General features: G+C 43.9%; 1 protein-coding gene across 1 annotated transcript in view; it reads left to right on the top strand.

Annotated features, from left to right (window-relative positions):
- Positions 1-6,796: 6,796 nt before the first annotated feature.
- The window catches only part of LOC139571459 (golgin subfamily A member 4-like), a 53,387-nt gene continuing 35,818 nt past the window's right edge, over positions 6,797-24,365 (top strand). The window contains exons 1-8 of the mRNA XM_071394349.1: positions 6,797-6,981; positions 14,644-14,703; positions 15,358-15,729; positions 16,255-16,302; positions 16,445-16,501; positions 19,899-19,997; positions 20,436-20,559; positions 20,922-21,100. Coding sequence (XP_071250450.1) covers positions 6,901-6,981; positions 14,644-14,703; positions 15,358-15,729; positions 16,255-16,302; positions 16,445-16,501; positions 19,899-19,997; positions 20,436-20,559; positions 20,922-21,100 — 1,020 coding nt within the window. The 5' untranslated portion in view covers positions 6,797-6,900. The remainder of the gene's footprint in view (positions 6,982-14,643; positions 14,704-15,357; positions 15,730-16,254; positions 16,303-16,444; positions 16,502-19,898; positions 19,998-20,435; positions 20,560-20,921; positions 21,101-24,365) is intronic.

Raw genomic sequence — 24,365 nt, 5'->3', positions numbered from 1 at the left:
AATAAAATAACAGCACAAAGGAGAGATGGAACCTGTCACAATAAAATAACAGCACAAAGGAGAGATGGAACCTGTCACAATAAAATAACAACAGCACAACGGAGAGATGGAACCTGTCACAATAAAATAACAACACAAAGGAGAGATGGAACCTGTCACAATAAAATAACAACACAAAGGAGATATGGAACCTGTCACAATAAAATAACAACACAACGGAGAGATGGAACCTGTCACAATAAAATAACAACACAAAGGAGAGATGGAACCTGTCACAATAAAATAACAGCACAAAGGAGAGATGGAACCTGTCACAATAAAATAACAACAGCACAACGGAGGAACCTGTCACAATAAAATAACAACAGCACAAAGGAGAGATGGAACCTGTCACAATAAAATAACAACAGCACAACGGAGAGATGGAACCTGTCACAATAAAATAACAACAGCACAACGGAGAGATGGAACCTGTCACAATAAAATAACAACAGCACAACGGAGAGATGGATATTTTTTCACAATAAAATAAAAGCAGCCAAAGGAGAGACGGAACCTGTCACAACAACACAAAACAGAAACAGCAGTACCATGCTGAACAAACACTAATGGATGTCAGGGGAGTGTGTAGGGTGTGTGTGTGCTCATGCATGCGTTGTAGTAGTAGGACAGAAGAATATTACCCCTGGAGACCATCTCATTGGCACAGGTTCTGGGAGTCTGGCCAAAGATATCACCTGGGCAGCCATTCTTACTATTCTGTAGTGAAATGACATGTAATTTGATGTGTACACCCGACGGAGGATGAGCATGTCTCAAAATCCAACTGTGGAGAGACAACATTATAGTTAGTCTACATGTGTTTCAACAAGACTGTAATGTCCAATATCAATATCAATACCAATATCCTCCTCTAGCCAACTCCTTGCAGTAAACAGCACTTACATTACAATTCAGTTATTTAGCAGACACTCTAATTCAAAGCATTTTACAGTTAGTACATGAATCTTTAACTGCCTAGGTATGACAACCACATCTCACAGTCATAGTAAGTATGTTAAGTACAAGAAAGGTGAGTTCAACTGCAGGCTGTTCATTTTATTTGTTGCACAGCAGCCCTTACAGCAACACATGCACAGGATACAGCAGGTGTAAACGGTACAGAAAAATGCTTCCTGCGAGCTCCCCTCAACAGTACAGTACTACTGTAGCATTATAATGAGATATTAGGTTTTATTGATACCATTCAAAAACATGGTAGACTACAACACAGAACAGTAAACAGGTAATGGTAGGTTACAATACAGGACAGTAAACAGGTCATGGTAGACTACAATACAGAACAGTAAACAGGTAATGGTAGGTTACAATACAGGACAGTAAACAGGTAATGGTAGACTACAATACAGGACAGTAAACAGGTCATGGTAGACTACAATACAGGACAGTAAACAGGAATTGGTAGACTACATGGTGTGCTCTGAAGAGAACATAAAGAGAACATAAACGTAGAGGAGACAGGGTCAACAACATTCATACAGTAGAGTTCCCAGTGTTTTCAGATGTGTTCAGGTGGAACAGAGGTGGGCTGATGTGTGTGTGTGTGTGTGCGAAGAGAGGAGGGCTGACAGTTGTTTGCTCATGATATTTTAACCAGGCAAGATGAAGACATAGTGTCCTGCATGGACAGGAATCATGGGCCATACTGTCCTGCATGGACAGGTATCATGGGCCATACTGTCCTGCATGGACAGGTATCATGGGCCATACTGTCCTGCATGGACAGGTATCATGGGCCATACTGTCCTGCATGGACAGGTATCATGGGCCATACTGTCCTGCATGGACAGGTATCATGGGCCATACTGTCCTGCATGGACAGGTATCATGGGCCATACTGTCCTGCATGGACAGGTATCATGGGCCATACTGTCCTGCATGGACAGGTATCATGGGCCATACTGTCCTGCATGGACAGGTATCATGGGCCATACTGTCCTGCATGGACAGGTATCATGGGCCATACTGTCCTGCATGGACAGGTATCATGGGCCATACTGTCCTGCATGGACAGGTATCATGGGCCATACTGTCCTGCATGGACAGGTATCATGGGCCATACTGTCCTGCATGGACAGGTATCATGGCCTATAGGCTTGTAACAAGATGGGTTAAGATTATACCATTATCAAGTAATTAGACCCAGTAGCATAATTGACTTGATAACTTGGGATTTTCACTGTCATTTGCATGCCTGACCAGTGACCATGCAAACAAACAAACTCCTTTGTTCACACACTCATACTGTATGCAGACCCAACGCAGCCTCCAGATATCCCGTAGCTACATCATACAATCAAGTAATCATACAACAGGAGTGGGTAAACGAGGTTTACAAATTTCACCAATGCTCACATTCTCCGTTGATGGTTACAGGTTAGTTACACTGTAGACTTCATCAATCATTTACAAATTGAACGCTGACATGTTATTTTAGAATGCAGGGATAGACTAGGCCATTTCAAGACATTTAAATGTTTCCCCTTAAATCACTTGAGTGTTGCTTTAGCAGTATGCTTAGGGTCATTGTCCTACTGGAAGGTGAACCTCCGTCCCAGTCGCAAATCTTTAGAAGACTGAAACAGGTTTCCCTCAAGAATTCCCCTGTATTTAGCAGAATCCATAATTTCTTCAATTCTGACCAGTTTTCCAGTCCCTGCCGATTAAAAACATCCCCACAGCATGATGCTGCCACCACCATGCTTCACTGTGGGGATGGTGTTCTCGGGGTGAGGAGGTGTTGGGTTTGAGATGTTGGGTTTGCACCAGACATAGCGTTTTCCTTGATGGCCAAAAAGCTTAATTTTAGTCTCATCTGACCAGAGTACCTTCCATATGTTTGGGGAGTCTCCCACATGCATTTTGGCAAACACCTAACGTGTTTGCTTATTTTTTTCTTTAAACAATGGCTTTTTTCTGGCCACTCTTCCGTAAAGCCCAGCTCTGTGGAGTGCACGGCTTAAAGTGGTCCTATGGACAGATACTCCAATCTCCGCTGTGGAGCTTTGCAGCTCCTTCAGGGTTATCTTTAGTCTCTTTGTTGTCTCTCTGATTAATGCCCTCCTTGCCTGGTCCGTGAGTTTTGGTGGGTGGCCCTCTCTTGGCAGGTTTGTTGTGGTGCCATATTCTTTCCATTTTTTTATAATGGTGCTCTGTGGGATGTTCAAAGTTTTGGATATTTTTGATAACCCAACCCTGATCTGTACTTCTCCACAACTTTATTGCAGACTCTGGGGCTTTTCAGAACAGGTGTATATATACTGAGATCATGTGACACTTAAATAAAAGTCCACCTGTGCGCAATCTAACTAATTTAACTAATGTGACTTCTGAAGGTAATTCGTTGCACCAGATCTTATTTATGGGCTTCATAGCAAAGGGGGGAATACATGTGCACGCACGACTTTTCCGCTTTTTATTTATTTTAAACAAGTTATTTTTTTAATTTCACCAATTTGGACTATTTTGTGTATGTCCATTACATTAAATCCGAATATAAATCAGTTTAAATTACCGTTTGTAATGCAACAAAATAGGAAAAACACCAAGGGGGATGAAAACTTTTGCAAGGCACTGTATGTGGAATCTATGTGGACCCTCCATAAAGTCAGATGTCTTTCTACGATGCGCACAGCCGATAACACATTTACACGACCGTCTACTCAAATAAAGGGAATATAGTGTTCCTTCGACATTATACTTTTTTGGTTTTACACGAAGGTATCTTTAGAAAGTGTTAAATGGGTCAGTGAAAACGGTGGAGCTCATTGGTTGAATCTCCTTGTTAATTAAAGAGTTGATTGCATAAGAGTCGTTTATGTAAAAAAATATATATAAGAAAAGTTTAATGTAGGGCTATTCACTAACCATTCTACACCACATGTTGATCTTTTTATATATTATGATTTATTGTATAGGGGACAACTATTTAGAGCCATTTGTATTATACAGATGTTTTTAGTTTGTGCAGGGCGCCCTCTCTTAGCTTGGGATATTCGAGGCCATCTAAACTTTGCCAGGCAATAAATATGGCTATACAATTTTATGCCACCCCATCTTAGATAGAGATCAGGAACAAGCTCATTTTCTGATTGAGATTCAATCTTCTTGGTGGTTTACAGCGTCTACAAGTCTAGTTATATTACTGTGGGTTAAATTATACCACAACGTTAGGAGAGCGTTATCAGTGTATGGATACAGGAGAGGAAAGAAGGAGCAGAAGTTGACTAATAACCCAAATCACACAATTGTGTCTCTTTGTATAGTTTCAAGACATAGGTCTAATGTGTGTTTAAAATTTGGAATATAGCCTAGAGATATTGGGGAGTCTATCTAATAGCATGGAATGATTAACGCATGTCTGCACTACCATGTATTTAAAGCAACAAAGTAACACAAGGCAAGCTGTAACAACAAATTAACTCAAGTTAGAAACCACTTACAAAGGTGTTATTCAATGTGCTAACGCTTGGTTAGCGTCTCTAAACAAAAAGTTCAGCCTGTATTTTAAATATACTTGCCGCCTTTCTTATTTTGATATTATTGACCTGTGTAACATTCCCCATGTATCTAATCATCTTCAGGCTACTTTTATCAGTAAGAAGAGATATTTTGATTGGGATATAGTTGATGACAATAATTATTGTTGTATTTTCTCACAAGACTCAGATTAGGCTCGGATTTTTTAATGGGGTTAAATTGTAACATTTGTTACAACCCCTTACCTAAAATTCTGCGAGGGTACATGGACATGTTACTGTAGTTGTCAACCCATAATCGATCTAGTGGTTTATAGTGCCTTCTGTTCATAACCTACACTGCATCTTCACACCAAAGATACACACTGGAAGTTCCTTACATTTTAACAGTATCTATCAAACTGAAATCAGAATTGCTAGAGTCAAATTTGTTAGCTCACAAAAAAATAGTTTGGACATTTTAAACGTTGCTAGTTGTTTGTTTGAACTAAGAAGTGCCGAACACCCTCAAACCCATAATGTGCATAATTTGTCCCACTGTGCTTGCCATAGCTTAATATTGGGCTCGTTTGAATGGTATTCAAAGCAACCGACAATTTTTTTTTGTATCAAATAAAAATGTACAGACAAAAGTTGAGGAGTGAAGTCAGGGAGGTGCATCTGTGACACCCGAAAGTTGGACACTGATGTGGTTTTCCAACAGCAAGGCTCAGTGCAACATGGTAGTGTTACAAAGAAAAATGTTTACAAACAATGATCATTTCAAAATATACATGTCTCCAACCCCCATATCACAGTCACAAACTGGAAATGCACTACCGTTCAAAAGTGTGGGGTCACTTAGAAATGTCCTTGTTTTTTAAAGAAAAGCAAATGTTTTGTCCATTAAAACAACATCAAATTGATCAGAAATACAGTGTAGACATTGTTAATGTTGTAAATGATTATTGTTGCTTTCTAAACGGAATATCTACATAGGCGTACAGAAGCCCATTATCAGCAACCATCACTCCTGTGTTCCAATGGCACGTTATGTTAGCTAATCCAAGTTTATAATTTTAAAAGGCTAATTGATCATTAGAAAATCCTTTGCAATTATTTTAGGACAGCTGAAAACTGTTGTTCTGATTAAAGTAATAAAATTGGCCTTCTTTCGACTAGTTGAGTATCTGGAGCATCAGCATTTGTGGGTTCGATTACAGGCTCGAAATGGCCAGAAACAAAGCACTTTCTTCTGAAACTCGTCAGTCTATTCTTGTTCTGAGAAATGATGGCTATGCCATGTGAGAAATTGCCAAAAAACTGAAGATCTCATACAATGCTGTGTACTACTCCCTGGGAGGCTCTGGTGCACAACTGAGCAAGAGGACAAGTACATTAGCGTGTCTAGTTTGAGAAACAGACACCCTACAAGTCCTCAACTGGTAGAAAAGACATATCTCAGTCTGGCCAATAAAAATAAAAGATTAAGATGGGCAAAAGAACACAGACACTGGACAGAGGAACTCTGCTTTAGAAGAGCAGCATCCCAGAGTCGCCTCTTCACTGTTGACTTTGAGACTGCTGTTTTGTCTCTACCTTCTTGACCTTCATTTAACTAGGCAAGTCAATACTGTAACAAAAGCAGCAACAACTGTAACTAACTCAAGATAGACCAGAGCCTTTCGTTTCCAATGTGAGCAAATTAATCATAGCGGGCAGAATAGGCAAGGTAGGGGCAGAACCAAGCACAAATAGTGAGATCCTATTGGCGGATTCTAGGATTTATTTGCATATGTTAGGTAACGCCTTCTCTGTAAAGTCCGAAAGAACGCAATTTATTTAAACTTTGGCAAAGGGTAAAGTGTACAAAACACAGTCCATTCTATTTTTTGTAGATTCTATTTTTGTAAACAAAAAACTGTACGGAGATCAAATGTCTTATCGATGAGAAAATTTGCAGAATGTTGGCCAAAATCAATCTAGCTCCAGCTTCTCCCACTGAAGCTGGTCGAAACCCTGGGTTTCCTTTCATCACCAAATTTGGTAGCGAGTGGAAAGCCAACAGGATGCTTCACATTTATACATCCGGTGAAATATCTGGCACGTTGTTCTATCAATTCAATAAAATTTGCTTTAACGGCATGACGTAACAATGTACATATTACCAAAGCGTACTTTGGAGATTATTAAGTGATACATTTACAATATTAACAATTCAAATAATAATTAATATATCTGTAATTTTGCTCCACGTCGGCTACACATGCGCACTAGTGACCTGCTAGAGATGAAAGACTAGGGACCAGTAAGAATGCTGGATGCAGGAATTACATTTTAAAACAATACATTTCGCTTGGAAGTACATAATCTGGGTGAAAATATGTTTATGAAACTAAAGCAAAAGATAAACGAGGAGCAATCGGTGCAAAGGAATGCGCAGTCACCGCAACAGGCCCAGCAGGTTGGTTCAGCTAACGCTAGCTAGTTGTCAGGCTCAGCTGGTCGAGCTACAGCGTTAGCATGCTAGCTAAAGTTAGCGCAGAAGAAAGTATTTTGATTTGCGAAGTTAGCTAGATAACTAGAACCCAAGTCTAGGCTTGTTTACTATCTTATTGTTTTCGTTTAAACACAACATGTATAACCGCACTCATGTCTAGCTAGTATCTCCCTACTAATTGTACTATTCTGTAAAACGAAACGAATGTCTAACTAGTTACTGCTTATAATCGATAGTCTGAGCAGGTCAGAACTAAAGTCTCACGTTTTATTTATTTATTTAACCTTTATTTAACCAGGTAGGCTTGTTGAGAACAAGTTCTCATTTACAACAGCGACCTGGCCAAGATAAAGCAAAGCAGTGCGACACAAACAACAACACAGAGTTACACATGGAATAAACGAACATACAGGCAATAACACAATAGAGAAAACAGTATATCTACAGTGTGTGCAATTGAGGTGAGGTAAGGCAGTAAATAGGCCATAGTGGCGAAATAATTACAATTTAGCAATTAAACACTGGAGTGAAAGATGTGCAGAAGATGAATGTGCAAGTAGAGATACTGGGGTCCAAGTTGGATGGGCTATGTAGAGGTGCAGTGATCTGAGAGCTGCTCTGACAGCTGGTGCTTAAAGTTAGTGAGGGAGATATGGGTCTCCAGCTTCAGTGATTTTTGCTATTCGTTCCAGTCATTGGCAGCAGAGAACTGTAAGGAAAGGCAGCCAAAGAGGAATTGGCTTTGGGGGTGACCAGTGAAATATACCTGCTGGAGCGCGTGCAATGGGTGGGTGCTGTTATGGTGACCAGTGAGTTGAGATAAGGCTGTGCTTTACCTAGCAAAGACTTATAGATGACCAGGAGCCAATGGGTTTGGCGACAAATATGAAGCGAGGGCCAGCCAACGAGAGCATACAGGTCGCAGTGGTGGGTAGTATATGGGGCTTTGGTGACAAGACAGATGGCACTGTGATTGACTGCATCCAATTTGCTGAGTAGCGTGTTGGAGGCTATTTTGTAAATGACATCGCCGAAGTCAAGGATCGGCAGGAGAGTCAGTTTTACGAGGGTATGTTTGGCAGCATGAGTGAAGGATGCTTTGTTTTGCGAAATATGAAGCCGATTCTAGATTTAATTTTGGATTGGAGATGCTTAATGTGAGTCTGGAAGGAGAGTTTACAGTCTAACCAGACACCTAGGTATTTGTAGTTGTCCACATATTCTAAGTCAGAACCATCCAGAGTAGTGATGCTGGACGGGCGGGCAGGTGCAGGCAGCGATCGGTTGAAGAGCATGCATTTAGTTTTACTAGCATTTAAGAGCAGTTGGAGGCCATGGAAGGAGAGTTGTATGGCATTGAAGCTCGTCTGGAGGTTAGTTAACAGTGTCCAAAGAAGGGCCAGAAGTATACAGAATAGTGTCGTCTGCGTAGAGGTGGATCAGAAAATCACCAGCAGCAAGAGCGACATCATTGATGTTTATATTAGTAGGCTAATTAAACTAATCTATACTTGCTAGTGTCATGTTAGAAACACTAAAACAATAGTTCTTGTTTTACATAAATATAATCAAATCAATTGTTGTTGTCTGTGCCAGCCAGGGCATCTTTACATAATTAATTGACTGAGAGACTTAACTAGTACAGTAATGTTAGCTTGTTAGTTGCTACTAGTCCTTGCCCTTAATCATGACTCTCAGTTCCATTACACATAAGTCATTGACATTCGACGAAGAAAGAAGTGTGTTGTTTTTCTCATCGCTCTGTCTCCCCTCTCCCACCCTCCTCTCACCTGTGGTCCGTTCACAATCTGACCTGGGGTCAGGTGCTGGCCGGGATGATAGCCCAACCTGCTGTTCTCTCTGAGTGTACTATCTTTGCTCTGGACCAATCAAAACCACCCCCCAAAGCGCCTCAATCTCAGGTCTCTCAGGTAGCCAGTGCGGTGAGCTCAGTTCACCCCCTGCCCTCCCCCAACCTTTACTCTTCCTCCTCCTGCCCCCCTCATTTTTCTTCCCTCGCTCCTGGTTAGAGGGTAGAGGTGATGTCTGGCCTGCTGTACAGTGCATTTGGAAAGTATTCAGACCCCTTGACTTTTACATATTTTGTTATGTTACAGCCTTATTATAAAATGTATTAAATTGTTTTTTTCCCTCATCAAACTACACACAATATCCCATAATGACAAATTAAAACAGGTTTTTGGAAATTATTGCAAATATATTTTAAATTTTTTTTTTTTACCTCATCACGTTTACATAAGTATTCAGACCATTTATTCAGTACATTGTTGAAGCACCTTTGGCAGCGGTTACAGCCTCAAGTCTTCTTGAGTATGACTACAAGCTTGGCACACCTGTATTTGGGGAGTTTCTCCCATTCTTCTCTGCAGATCCTCTCAAGCTCTGTCAGTTTGGATGGGGAGCTTCGCTGCACAGCTATTTTTAGGTCTGTCCAGAGAGGCTAGTTTGACCCCACCCTGGTAACTAGACTAGGCTACAGGCTAGATTGACCCCACCCTGGTAACTAGACTAGGCTACAGGCTAGATTGACCCCACCCTGGTAACTAGACTAGGCTACAGGCTAGATTGACCCCACCCTGGTAACTAGACTAGGCTACAGGCTAGATTGACCCCACCCTGGTAACTAGACTAGGCTACAGGCTAGATTGACCCCACCCTGGTAACTAGACTAGGCTACAGGCTAGATTGACCCCACCCTGGTAACTAGACTAGGCTACAGGCTAGATTGACCCCACCCTGGTAACTAGACTAGGCTACAGGCTAGATTGACCCCACCCTGGTAACTAAACTAGGCTACAGGCTAGATTGACCCCACCCTGGTAACTAGACTAGGCTACAGGCTAGATTGACCCCACCCTGGTAACTAGACTAGGCTACAGGCTAGATTGCTTTTGAAAAACAGAGCAGGTTGTACTGGCGAGCCTCGGTCTATCTGGAGGATTTGCACATGATCTGCGTTTAGAGATAGGCCTAATCCTTCTCTAGGTTGTCATCACACTGCTTTAGAATGAACATGTGGCCTACACTACTGTCACCATTGAACCATGTCATCTTTCATCAAACATCACCTGACTATAAGTGTAGAGTACAATCAACAGATATTGCAAATTATAGGCGAATTGTTTAAATAAATGTACTGACTCAGATGTGTTGCTGCTTTGAGCAATGTTAAGTAGGAATTATTTCCTAATATTAGCCCATAAATGTAACCTGTTTGTGACCGTATGTTGAAAAAAAAAAAAAACTTAACTGAAAGTAAATGGTAAATGTACCTTTTTTATAAATGTATTTGTTTCTCACACTGCAAAGAGCTGTTCAGTGTAACACAATACTGGCATACTAACCTGTCCATGTTGGCCCTTTTGGAGCCCTCTAGGCTAGCAGCCATCCTATTAACCACGTTTCTTATTGTGTTTGACTGCAGACACTGCAGACGTCCTTGACATTCCATCACCTGGGGTTTGGAAGCCAAGCCAGGCTGGATAGTTAGCTGTTGACACAGTACCACCAGACCAGTACTCGTAGTATTCTGCTAGAGATAGCCCTTACTTATTCGCTCTGGCCTGTGAGACTGTGTACTACCACAGACACCACATCCTGCTCCACCACTACCCTGCTTATACCACTACAGACACCACATCCTGCTCCACCACTACCCTGCTTATACCACTACAGATACCACATCCTGCACCTCCACTACCCTGCTTATACCACTACAGACACCACATCCTGCTCCACCACTACCCTGCTTATACCACTACAGACACCACATCCTGCTTATACCACTACAGACACCACATCCTGCTCCACCTCTACCCTGCTTATACCACTACAGACACCACATCCTGCTCCACCACTACCCTGCTTATACCACTACAGACACCACATCTTGCTCCACCACTACCCTGCTTATACCACTACAGACACCACACCCTGCTCCACCACTACCCTGCTTAGACAACATCCTGCTCCACCACTACCCTGCTTAGAGAACATCCTGCTCCACCACTACCCTGCTTATACCACTACAGACACCACATCTTGCTCCACCACTACCCTGCTTATACCACTACAGACACCACATCTTGCTCCACCACTACCCTGCTTATACCACTACAGACACCACATCTTGCTCCACCACTACCCTGCTTATACCACTACAGACACCACATCCTGCTCCACCACTACCCTGCTTATACCACTACAGACACCACATCCTGCTCCACCACTACCCTGCTTATACCACTACAGACACCACATCCTGCTCCACCACTACCCTGCTTATACCACTACAGATACCACATCCTGCTCCTCCACTACCCTGCTTATACCACTACAGACACCACATCCTGTTCCACCACTACCCTGCTTATACCACTACAGACAACACATCTTGCTCCACCACTACCCTGCTTATACCACTACAGACACCACATCCTGCTCCACCTCTACCCTGCTTATACCACAACAGACACCACATCCTGATCCTCCACTACCCTGCTTATACCACTACAGATACCACATCCTGCTCCTCCACTACCCTGCTTATACCACTACAGACACCACATCCTGCTCCACCACTACCCTGCTTATACCACTACAGACAGCACATCTTGCTCCACCACTACCCTGCTTATACCACTACAGACACCACATCCTGCTCCACCACTACCCTGCTTATACCACTACAGACACCACATCCTGCTCCACCACTACCCTGCTTATACCACTACAGACACCACATCCTGCTCCACCACTACCCTGCTTATACCACTACAGACACCACATCCTGCTTATACCACTACAGACACCACATCCTGCTCCACCTCTACCCTGCTTATACCACTACAGACACCACATCCGGCTCCATGACTACCCTGCTTATAACACAACAGACACCACATCCTGATCCTCCACTACCCTGCTTATACCACTACAGATACCACATCCTGCTCCTCCACTACCCTGCTTATACCACTACAGACACCACATCCTGCTCCTCCACTACCCTGCTTATACCACTACAGACACCACATCCTGATCCTCCACTACCCTGCTTATACCACTACAGATACCACATCCTGCTCCTCCACTACCCTGCTTATACCACTACAGACACCACATCCTGCTCCACCACTACCCTGCTTATACCACTACAGACACCACATCCTACTCCACCACTACCCTGCTTATACCACTACAGACAACACATCTTGCTCCACCACTACCCTGCTTATACCACTACAGACACCACATCCTGCTCCACCACTACCCTGCTTATACCACTACAGACACCACATCCTGCTCCACCACTACCCTGCTTATACCACTACAGACACTACATCCTGCTTATACCACTACAGACACCACATCCTGCTCCACCTCTACCCTGCTTATACCACTACAGACACCACATCCTGCTCCATCACTACCCTGCTTATACCACTACAGACACCACATCCTGCTCCACCACTACCCTGCTTATACCACTACAGATACCACATCCTGCTCCTCCACTACTCTGCTTATACCACTACAGACACTACATCCTGCTCCACCTCTACCCTGCTTATACCACTACAGAGACCACAACCTGCTCCACCTCTACCCTGCTTAGACAACATCCTGCTCCACCTCTACCCTGCTTATATCACTACAGAGACCACATCCTGCTCCACCTCTACCCTGCTTATATCACTGCAGAGACCACATCCTGCTCCACCACTACCCTGCTTATACCACTACAGATACAACATCCTGCTCCTCCACTACCCTGCTTATACCACTACAGATACAACATCCTGCTCCTCCACTACCCTGCTTTTACCTATCCAGCCCCCTCAGATCTTCCATTATTGATGGGGAAGTAGTAGGGAGCAAACTGGACGAACGGTTGGTAGCTGTCGCTTACACACCGTGACAGACTGTGCGAGACTGCGTCCTTCCGTCTTCACATCCAGAGTGCCAGTACTATTTACCATAGTGATTCTGTCTGTTTCATTCCAGGAAGATGTTATCTTGCCCTTGTTTACGTCCCTTCTTCGATCTGAGACAATCGGTTAGTTGTAGGCTAAGCAACAGCTCCACCTAGTCTCCTCCATTACTGCCTTCACATGTCCTGTCAGACCTGGAAAAGAGGGCTGAGTGAAGGGAACATCTTCCTAGAATGATCCACAGCTCACTTCCTGCATCGAACTGTGCCTTGTCTAGCACACAAGGCCTAACCTAGACAGGGTCCTAGACAGGATTGTGGAATGACTGGGTGTGGTTGTAGATGGTGTGGCAATGGGGATGTGTTGTAGAATGACACCAGTACAGCAGGACGTTAGGCCATACATAACTGATTCAGGGCTAGCCTGTGTTCCACCACTCTTCTTTGTGTGCCTGTGAGGCATCAGTGGTTTGACCTATAAAACACACTAGGCCTGAACTCTGGCCCAAAGGCAAATGACTGTTTATTGTAGTCAAAGCAGACCCAGCTTTGTAGCCTTACAGCAGACCAAACACATTGTGAAGTGTGTCCTTTCATCTGTGTCACAAAAAGCTTCCTCTCATATACAGGTTACCACTTTGTGAACTGGGATTGCTGCTGTGTAGTGATTCAATATTTTCAGGTCATTCTATGAAGCGTTATCTAAAGTAGACTATTTCATTTTCTTGCTTTCATAGACACTGTAATTTGACCCTTAAAATAAATATAAAACTTATTTTCTAGTATGATCAATATGAGACATGCTCAGATAAAAGTAATCTCACACACCTGACTATGCAATATGTCTGTTTCCAAGAGACTAATAGGAAGGAGGAGAGTGAACAGGAGGAGGAAAGTGTTAACCAGTTAACAAATGGTCTGAACCATCTAGCCAACGGTCACAATACTTGACTAGGACATGTCAATACTATGCTCCAGCTAGCCTACAACAGCATCCTGCTGCAGTGACACACATGTACAGCAATGCCAAGCCTTTGACCTTCGTCTTCAGCTGCTGGCTCCTAATTGGGTTTAACTGTTTGTTTGTTATGGCTGCTGAGCAGAAAAATTGCTACCAATTGTAGTTTGTAATGGCTACCACTTGTAGTTTGTAATGGCTACCACTTGTAGTTCTATTTGAACCCGTCTCTGTTCTGTTACTATACGCGTCAACTACAGTAGAGAGATGCCTTCTATGTTGTAGTTTAACCCCGCTGTTTTCTCCAGGTTTGCATGAGGGTACCCAACTACAGTACCCTGCATTGCTCCTGTCCTAGCAATACTGATCTTCAGAGCCATGTATATTAGATGGCTCTGCTAATATTGCTTGACCCTATACAGAGTCATCAGGGCGTAGCAGTACAGTGCTGGCTGGGTGTGGGACATATGGAAGACTAACAGGTCCAGGTACCAGGGCTGCGTCTGACATGGCACCCATTTTTATTCCCTGTTCTACATGGCCCCTATATAGTGCACTACTCTTTCAACAGGGTCCATATTCAAAAGGCTGCTGGAATAGGCTGCTTGGGCCTGGTCCAAGTAGTTCACTATCTATGTTATAGAGTGCCATTTCAGAGACACCCCTGGCTAACCCCTGGCTACGTTTGTTCTAACCTCTTTCTCTCCTGCCATAGAGAGGCACCACAGGATCCCCCAGAGGAAGCATCAATGGAGATGGGAGGGCTTCTCCTCAGGTAAGTTCATACCCATCCTCCTAACACCTTCCTCTAGCTTGTTCAACCTTTTTACCTTCTCCTTTAAATGTGGCTGTTATGTCCTGATTTCAGAACAGGTAAAGCAACTAAGAATGAAGGTTAAGATGCTATGAGAGTGAATCATCTGCAGAGGTAATGGAAGATGCATTCTGATAGACATCTGGATGTAGATCGTTTAACAGAAGGAGTGGCTTTGTTCTTTAACCCTCACGCTTATCCCATGTCTCTAGCAAAGGCTATGTACATTTACATGCAGTTCAGTGTAGTTGACTGTCATGGAAATGAATGAAGTAATACACTCCACTGTCCTGTCAGTAATACACTCCACTGTCCTGTCAGTAATACACTCCACTGTCCTGTCAGTAATACACTCCACTGTCCTGTCAGTAATACACTCCACTGTCGTGTCAGTAATACACTCCACTGTCGTGTCAGTAATACACTCCACTGTCGTGTCAGTAATACACTCCACTGTCGTGTCAGTAATACACTCCACTGTCGTGTCAGTAATACACTCCACTGTCGTGTCAGTAATACACTCCACTGTCGTGTCAGTAATACACTCCACTGTCGTGTCAGTAATACACTCCACTGTCGTGTCAGTAATACACTGTCCTGTCCTTCCCCACACAGAGAGAGGAGTCCCAGTCGTTTACCCAGAAGCCCCGTGTCCCCTCTGTGGAGTCTCTCCTCCTCCGCGGTGCCAGCCGGGCCGAGGGCCTCTTCCGTTCCCCGTCTAAAGAGGCCTTGAACCGCAGCCCCTCTCTCAACTCCCTCACCACACTGGGGGAGAATGAGGCCCTGGCCTCCCCCTCTGCCACCCCTCCCACCCCAGCCTACGACCCTCCGTCCCCAGCCTACGACCCTCCGTCAGACATTGAGAGTGAGGCAGAGGAGTCATATGGTAGCCCTGAGGTCCTGTCTGCCCTGTCTAGAGAACAGCTGATCCATCGGCTACACAGGGTGGAGAAGAGCCTGGGGAACTACAAAGGGAAATACTCTGAGGTGGGGGTTCAAATGCTCTGAGGTGGGGGTTCAAATGCTCTGAGGTGGGGGTTCAAATGCTCTGAGGTGGGGGTTCAAATGCTCTGAGGTGGGGGTTCAAATGCTCTGAGGTGGGGATTCAAATTAGTCTCAAAAGAAATCAAAGTGTAATAACTATGCAATCAATAGGTGATTACTGTTTCAGCAAGTAATGAGGTAGCAGTCACCATGATCTAGAGCAGGAAGTTAGGCTGCTGTATGTCTATAACACACCTCTATGATGTACCAGTCACTATGATCAGTCCTCTCTCTCTCATCCAGTCGGTCTTCAATACGGATGACTAGAGTAGGCTCTTGGCCTGCTATGCATACATGTCCATGTTTGATTTACCTTTCTAACCATTGTCTTTATCTCTTCATCGGCGTCTGTCTGTCTGTCTCTGTCTGTCTGTCTGTCTGTCTCTCTGTCTGTCTCTGTCTGTGTCCATTGTCTGTCTGTCTCTGTCTGTCTCTCTCGCGCGCTCTGTGTTCACTCCCCCCGCCCAGTTGGTCACCACCTACAGAACGGTACAGAGAGAGAAAGAGAAAAGCCAGGTAATTTTCCTAAACCGCCTCAATACCAGATTACATATAGATATGCTGTGTACTATTGGAGGATGGGAAACACTTCTATCCACACTCACTGAATGCTTCTCATTAACTACACTGATGTGGTCTCTTCTGCTTTTCTCCTCAGACCATTCTAAGCCATAGTCAAGACAAAGCCCTCCGTAGGATAGGGGAGTTGAGAGAGGTACGAGTAGGACCATCATCTCTATCTGATAAATACCTGTAAAATGTTGTACTCTATCAAAGTACGGTTTATGGGGTCTTATTTTAGTCCAAAAGCACTCTGTTATTACCCGTTACTCTCTCTGCTTGAACTCAAAAGCTTTTAAGACGCAGACCACCCCTGAGTCACAGCAGTAGAGTTGGAACTCCTGAATTCTTTATCGGTCATGACAAAAAAAACAGGCTGAGCTAAAGGAAGGAAGACAGGAGCAGGAGGTCAGCTAAGCCAAGGAAAGAGAGGATGGAGCAGGAGGTCAGCTAAGCCAAGGAAAGAGAGGATGGAGCAGGAGGTCAGCTAAGCCAAGGAAAGAGAGGATGGAGCAGGAGGTCAGCTAAGCCAAGGAAAGAGTGGAAGGAGCAGGAGGTCAGCTAAGACAAGGAAAGAGTGGAAGGAGCAGGAGGTCAGCTAAGCCAAGGAAAGAGAGGATGGAGCAGGAGGTCAGCTAAGCCAAGGAAAGAGTGGAAGGAGCAGGAGGTCAGCTAAGCCAAGGAAAGAGAGGATGGAGCAGGAGGTCAGCTAAGCCAAGGAAAGAGTGGAAGGAGCAGGAGGTCAGCTAAGCCAAGGAAAGAGAGGATGGAGCAGGAGGTCAGCTAAGCCAAGGAAAGAGAGGATGGAGCAGGAGGTCAGCTAAGCCAAGGAAAGAGAGGATGGAGCAGGAGGTCAGCTAAGCCAAGGAAAGAGTGGATGGCGCAGGAGGTCAGCTAAGCCAAGGAAAGAGAGGATGGAGCAGGAGGTCAGCTAAGACAAGGAAAGAGAGGATGGAGCAGGAGGTCAGCTAAGCCAAGGAAAGAGAGGATGGAGCAGGAGGTCAGCTAAGACAAGGAAAGACAGGATGGAGTAGGAGGTCAGCTAAGACAAGGAAAGAGAGGATGGAGCAGGAGGTCAGCTAAGACAAGGAAAGAGAGGATGGAGTAGGAGGTCAGCTAAGCCAAGGAAAGAGAGGATGGAGCAGGAGGTCAGCTAAGACAAGGAAAGAGAGGATGGAGTAGGAGGTCAGCTAAGACAAGGAAAGAGAGGATGGAGCAGGAGGTCAGCTAAGACAAGGAAAGAGAGGATGGAGCAGGAGGTCAGCTAAGCCAAGGAAAGAGAGGATGGAGCAGGAGGTCAGCTAAGACAAGGAAAGAGAGGATGGAGTAGGAGGTCAGCTAAGACAAGGAAAGAGAGGATGGAGCAGGAGGTCAGCTAAGACAAGGAAAGAGAGGATGGAGTAGGAGGTCAGCTAAGCCAAGGAAAGAGAGGATGGAGCAGGAGGTCAGCTAAGACAAGGAAAGAGAGGATGGAGTAGGAGGTCAGCTAAGACAAGGAAAGAGAGGATGGAGCAGGAGGTCAGCTAAGACAAGGAAAGAGAGGATGGAGCAGGAGGTCAGCTAAGCCAAGGAAAGAGAGGATGGAGCAGGAGGTCAGCTAAGACAAGGAAAGAGAGGATGGAGCAGGAGGTCAGCTAAGACAAGGAAAGTGGAAGGAGCGGTAGTGAGGGGAGAAAACGGCATACTTTCATTATCAGAACAAGATGAGGCATTGTAGGTGACTTGTGTGATGTGTTCAGGATGTAATTTACTGAGACTCAAACCTGCATTTGTAGAGAATAAGCCCCGCCCTGGTTGAAATGGTGTAGTGTGTCCTACATGTAGGAAGTTTAGCAACACTAGTCTTCTCTGAACCATGATAGTGTTTGATAAGCAACACTAGTCTTCTCTGAACCATGATAGTGTTTGATAAGGAACACTAGTCTTCTCTGAACCATGATAGTGTTTGATAAGCAACACTAGTCTTCTCTGAACCATGATAGTGTTTGATAAGGAACACTAGTCTTCTCTGAACCATGATAGTGTTTGATAAGGAACACTAGTCTTCTCTGAACCGTGATAGTGTTTGATAAGGAACACTAGTCTTCTCTGAACCATGATAGTGTTTGATAAGCAACACTAGTCTTCTCTGAACCGTGATAGTGTTTGATAAGCAACACTAGTCTTCTCTGAACCGTGATAGTGTTTGATAAGCAACACTAGTCTTCTCTGAACCATGATAGTGTTTGATAAGGAACACTAGTCTTCTCTGAACCATGATAGTGTTTGATAAGCAACACTAGTCTTCTCTGAACCATGATAGTGTTTGATAAGGAACACTAGTCTTCTCTGAACCATGATAGTGTTTGATAAGCAACACTAGTCTTCTCTGAACCATGATAGTGTTTGATAAGGAACACTAGTCTTCTCTGAACCATGATAGTGTTTGATAAGGAACACTAGTCTTCTCTGAACCGTGATAGTGTTTGATAAGGAACACTAGTCTTCTCTGAACCGTGATAGTGTTTGATAAGGAACACTAGTCTTCTCTGAACCGTGATAGTGTTTGATAAGCAACACTAGTCTTCTCTGAACCGTGATAGTGTTTGATAAGGAACACTAGTCTTCTCTGAACCGTGATAGTGTTTGATAAGCAACACTAGTCTTCTCTGAACCATGATAGTGTTTGATAAACAACACTAGTCTTCTCTGAACCATGATAGTGTTTGATAAGCAACACTAGTCTTCTCTGAACCATGATAGTGTTTGATAAGCAACACTAGTCTTCTCTGAACCATGATAGTGTTTGATAAGGAACACTAGTCTTCTCTGAACCGTGATAGTGTTTGATAAGCAACACTAGTCTTCTCTGAACCGTGATAGTGTTTGATAAGCAACACTAGTCTTCTCTGAACCATGATAGTGTTTGATAAGCAACACTAGTCTTCTCTGAACCGTGATAGTGTTTGATAAGGAACACTAGTCTTCTCTGAACCGTGATAGTGTTTGATAAGCAACACTAGTCTTCTCTGAACCATGATAGTGTTTGATAAGCAACACTAGTCTTCTCTGAACCATGATAGTGTTTGATAAGCAACACTAGTCTTCTCTGAACCATGATAGTGTTTGATAAGCAACACTAGTCTTCTCTGAACCATGATAGTGTTTGATAAGCAACACTAGTCTTCTCTGAACCATGATAGTGTTTGATAAGCAACACTAGTCTTCTCTGAACCATGATAGTGTTTGATAAGCAACACTAGTCTTCTCTGAACCATGATAGTGTTTGATAAGCAACACTAGTCTTCTCTGAACCATGATAGTGTTTGACAAGGCCATCAGTGTGAGCAAGGCAATGCACATAACTTCTTATCTTGATCACATAATGAGTAGTTATTTGGGATGTAAGGTGTTATTGTAGATCAGTGATTCAGTGAGCAGTACCACGGCCATGTAGTCAATCACAAAATATCTCACTAGAAGCAGTGTTCCCTATACAGTATGTAGAAAGTATAGAAACACGATTCTCTGCAGAGTGCTGTGAACCTTGAATATGACCTGTTCCTCCCCAGGAGCTGCAGGTGGACCAGCAGACTAAAAAGCACCTTCAGGAGGAGTTTGATGCTGCCCTGGAGGAGAAGGACCAGATGATTACTGTGCTTCAGACACAGGTGAGTGTTTTATATACACAAACTCTACCAAACATGAAGAACAGCTGCTCTTTCCATGACAGACTGACCAGGTGAATCCAGGTGAAAGCTATGATCCCTTATTGATGTAATTTGTTAAATCCATTTCAGTCAGTGTAGATGAAGGGGAGGAGGATTTTGAAGGATCGACACAACTGAGACATACTAAACTTTTGACTACTTTAATACACATAAGTTAATTTATCCCAACACTTTTATTCCCCTAAAATGGAGAGATTATGTACAAAAAGTGCTGTAATTTCTAAGCGGTTCACCCGATATGGATGAAAATACCCTCAAATTAAATCTGACAGTCTGCACTTTAAACACTGTCAGTATAATGTTGACTGTGTTGAATAATGTGTGGTCACTAGCCTGTGTTGCTCTGTGTTTCAACTGGGCCGCCCCCTTCTCTGCCAGGTGGCCCTGATGAAGAAGCGTCTGAAGGGGGTCCCTGGTGGAGCTGTGGCCCCTGAGGTTGTTCACGCTCTCCAGACTGAAGATGACTCCGGGTCTGCCCCACAGAGCCCCTCCACAGACACAGGTGCTATACAGTACAGACACTATGCTGAACCACAGCCCTGATTATGATTATGATTATGATGATGGACAGTAGCAGACCTGGGTTCTAATAATGTCTGCTGCAATGGAACCAATCGAATAGTGCCTAAGGAGCCAACCCTGCCCATCTGGTACTATTGGCAGGCTCAACCAAACGCTCAAAGTTTTTGGATTTCAAATACTATTTGGACCCAGGTCCGAGTAATGTTTTGTTAAAATGTTTGTCGCTGAGCCATTTGTCTTTTATCGACTTTATAAAACCACAACAACAACACCAATCGTTAGTGCCTCCGTCATAGTTAGTCCTCCCTTTTCTGACTGACCCGCTTTATCTGCTCTAAACAGCAGGGGGAAGCGCTGACCCATCTAAAAGCATTGAGGTACTGCAGAAGAGGGTGGTGCACCAGGAGAATCTGCTCCAGAAGTGTAAGGAGCTGCTGAGGACATACAAAGAGCGCAACACCCAGTTGACCAGTGAGAACGACACTTTGCAAGAGAGTCTACAGGAGCTGGAGAAAACCAAGGTGTGTTAACCAATGTCAGTGGAGGGAGAAATGGAGAGGATGTACTATGATAGTACTTCATGAAATGAAACATGAAAATGAAAGTTGTGCTATCATAAATTAGCATTATTGCGTTCCAGTCATTACAGTGAGCCAGTAGGTTTAACCTGCGTTCCAGTCATTACAGTGAGCCAGTAGGTTTAACCTGCGTTCCAGTCATTACAGTGAGCCAGTAGGTTTAACCTGCGTTCCAGCCATTACAGTGAGCCAGTAGGGTTAACCTGCGTTCCATTCATTACAGGGAGCCAGTAGGTTTAACCTGCGTTCCAGCCATTACAGTGAGCCAGTAGGTTTAACCTGCGTTCCAGTCATTACAGTGAGCGAGTAGGTTTAACCTGCGTTCCAGTCATTACAGTGAGCCAGTAGGTTTAACCTGCGTTCCAGTCATTACAGTGAGCCAGTAGGTTTAACCTGCGTTCCAGTCATTACAGTGAGCCAGTAGGTTTAACCTGCGTTCCAGTCATTACAGTGAGCCAGTAGGTTTAACCTGCGTTCCAGTCATTACAGTGAGCCAGTAGGTTTAACCTGCGTTCCAGCCATTACAGTGAGCCAGTAGGTTTAACCTGCGTTCCAGTCATTACAGTGAGCGAGTAGGTTTAACCTGCGTTCCAGCCATTACAGTGAGCCAGTAGGTTTAACCTGCGTTCCAGTCATTACAGTGAGCCAGTAGGTTTAACCATCACATCCATCTTCTGATCAACTTTTCCTGATAAGATAGTCTAAACTTCACCCAATTTTAGAAGACCATTCCACATATAGCCTCCACAGAAATGTCCGTCTGTACTTTAGTGCGCTGTAGTTATGAAGGGACTTCAATACATGGGTCTGAAGATGAGACGGTCTACTGAGTGTCTGATACCCAGAATCCAACAGAACACTGTTGTACGGTCTGAAGGGCAACACTGTTCCACATCATCCATAGGAGTCTTCATGGTTTACTGATGATGTGCCTGGTCTGTGGGATCACTAGATATCTCTGACACATGCACACATGCTGTACACACACAAACTATCTCTAGGACAGAGTGCGTCCCAAATGGCACCGTTTTCCCTATATAGTGCACTACTTTTCGACCAGAGTCCTGTGATGTAATGTGTTGGATTTGGCTCAAACATAACACTTTGTATTCAGGATGCATGTTTTGCAGTATTACTTTAGTGCCCGGTTGTTATTCTGTCATTTAGGTTAGTATTGTGGAGTAACTACAATATTGTTGATCCATCCTCAGTGTTCTCCTATCATAGCCATTCAACTCTGTTTTAATGTCACCATTGGCCTCATGGTAAAATCCTTGAGCGGTTTCCTTCCTCTCTGGTAACTGAGTTATGAAGGATGCCTGTATCTTTGTAGTGACTGGGTGTATTGATACACCATCGAAAGTGTAATTAATAACTTCACTATACTCAAAGGGATATTCAATGTCTACTTTTTATTTTATTTTTACCCCTCTACCAATAGGTGCCCTTCTTTGCGAGGCATTGGAAAACCTACCTGGTCTTTGTGGATGATTCTGTGTTGGAAATGTGCTGCTTGACTGAGGGACCTTAAAGATAATTGTATGTGAGGGGTACAGAGAGGACAAACACACACAGACAGACAGAAGCTGTCTCCCAGGCCACCCTTTGACCTTCGGGATCTGATATTTCTATGGTCCTGATGTCTGTTTTCTATTTGTCTTATTGTATGTTCTCACACAGTAGTGTCAGAGAGCTACACGCCACTGCTGCTAAACCAACTGCTGCTAAACCAACCTAACCTTGTCTGTAATTTAGGTCTGTGTGGTAGTTGGCCTCGTATGCAGCCCCTGTTAACGACCGCCTTGTGGCTGTGGTGGCCGGGCCTCGTGGGTGGTGAAGGGAGACTAGGGAGCGGTGTGGTGCTGCATTGGTGTCTGAGATCTCTGCTTGCCTGCCATGCGCAAACACTTTGGAACGTGTCTTGGTCCTTCCTTGATTTTATTTAACCTTTATCTTACCATGAAAGTAGCCTGGTCCCAGAGCTGTTCATGCAGTAGGGCCAACGACCATAGGAGTTGGCTATACAACACAAAATCATATTGGACCAGGCTACCAGGAAAGAGCCTTGAGGTTCATAACCTCTTGCAAGGGCAACCTGTGCAATAACCTGCGCAATAACCTGCGCACGCTCCTGATGCTTTAAACAAAATGTTGTACGAAGGGTTCATCCATTTGTCTGATATCTGATGTTTGTACCCCTGCTTAATGGTTATGAGGGGTAGTTGGTTGTCTAAATTCAGGGCAGCGTTATTCAGTACAGTGCCCTGACCTTAACTACAGTGGTTCTCCTGTTCCTTAACTACAGTGGTTCGTTCTCCTGTTCTTTAACTACAGTGGTTCTCCTGTTCCTTAACTACAGTGGTTCTCCTGTTCCTTAACTACAGTGGTTCTCCTGTTCCTTAACTACAGTGGTTCTCCTGTTCCTTAACTACAGTGGTTCTCCTGTTCCTTAACTACAGTGGTTCTCCTGTTCTTTAACTACAGTGGTTCTCCTGTTCCTTAACTACAGTGGTTCTCCTGTTCCTTAACTACAGTGGTTCGTTCTCCTGTTCTTTAACTACAGTGGTTCTCCTGTTCCTTAACTACAGTGGTTCGTTCTCCTGTTCTTTAACTACAGTGGTTCGTTCTCCTGTTCTTTAACTACAGTGGTTCGTTCTCCTGTTCTTTAACTACAGTGGTTCTCCTGTTCCTTAACTACAGTGGTTCTCCTGTTCCTTAACTACAGTGGTTCGTTCTCCTGTTCTTTAACTACAGTGGTTCTCCTGTTCCTTAACTACAGTGGTTCGTTCTCCTGTTCTTTAACTACAGTGGTTCGTTCTCCTGTTCTTTAACTACAGTGGTTCGTTCTCCTGTTCCTTAACTACAGTGGTTCTCCTGTTCTTTAACTACAGTGGTTCGTTCTCCTGTTCTTTAACTACAGTGGTTCTCCTGTTCCTTAACTACAGTGGTTCGTTCTCCTGTTCTTTAACTACAGTGGTTCTCCTGTTCTTTAACTACAGTGGTTCTCCTGTTCCTTAACTACAGTGGTTCGTTCTCCTGTTCTTTAACTACAGTGGTTCTCCTGTTCTTTAACTACAGTGGTTCGTTCTCCTGTTCTTTAACTACAGTGGTTCTCCTGTTCTTTAACTACAGTGGTTCTCCTGTTCCTTAACTACAGTGGTTCGTTCTCCTGTTCCTTAACTACAGTGGTTCTCCTGTTCTTTAACTA

Source organism: Salvelinus alpinus, chromosome 3 (genome assembly GCF_045679555.1).
Source record: "Salvelinus alpinus chromosome 3, SLU_Salpinus.1, whole genome shotgun sequence".
Classification (NCBI taxonomy): domain Eukaryota; kingdom Metazoa; phylum Chordata; class Actinopteri; order Salmoniformes; family Salmonidae; genus Salvelinus; species Salvelinus alpinus.
This window is presented reverse-complemented; position numbering and strand designations above follow the sequence as displayed.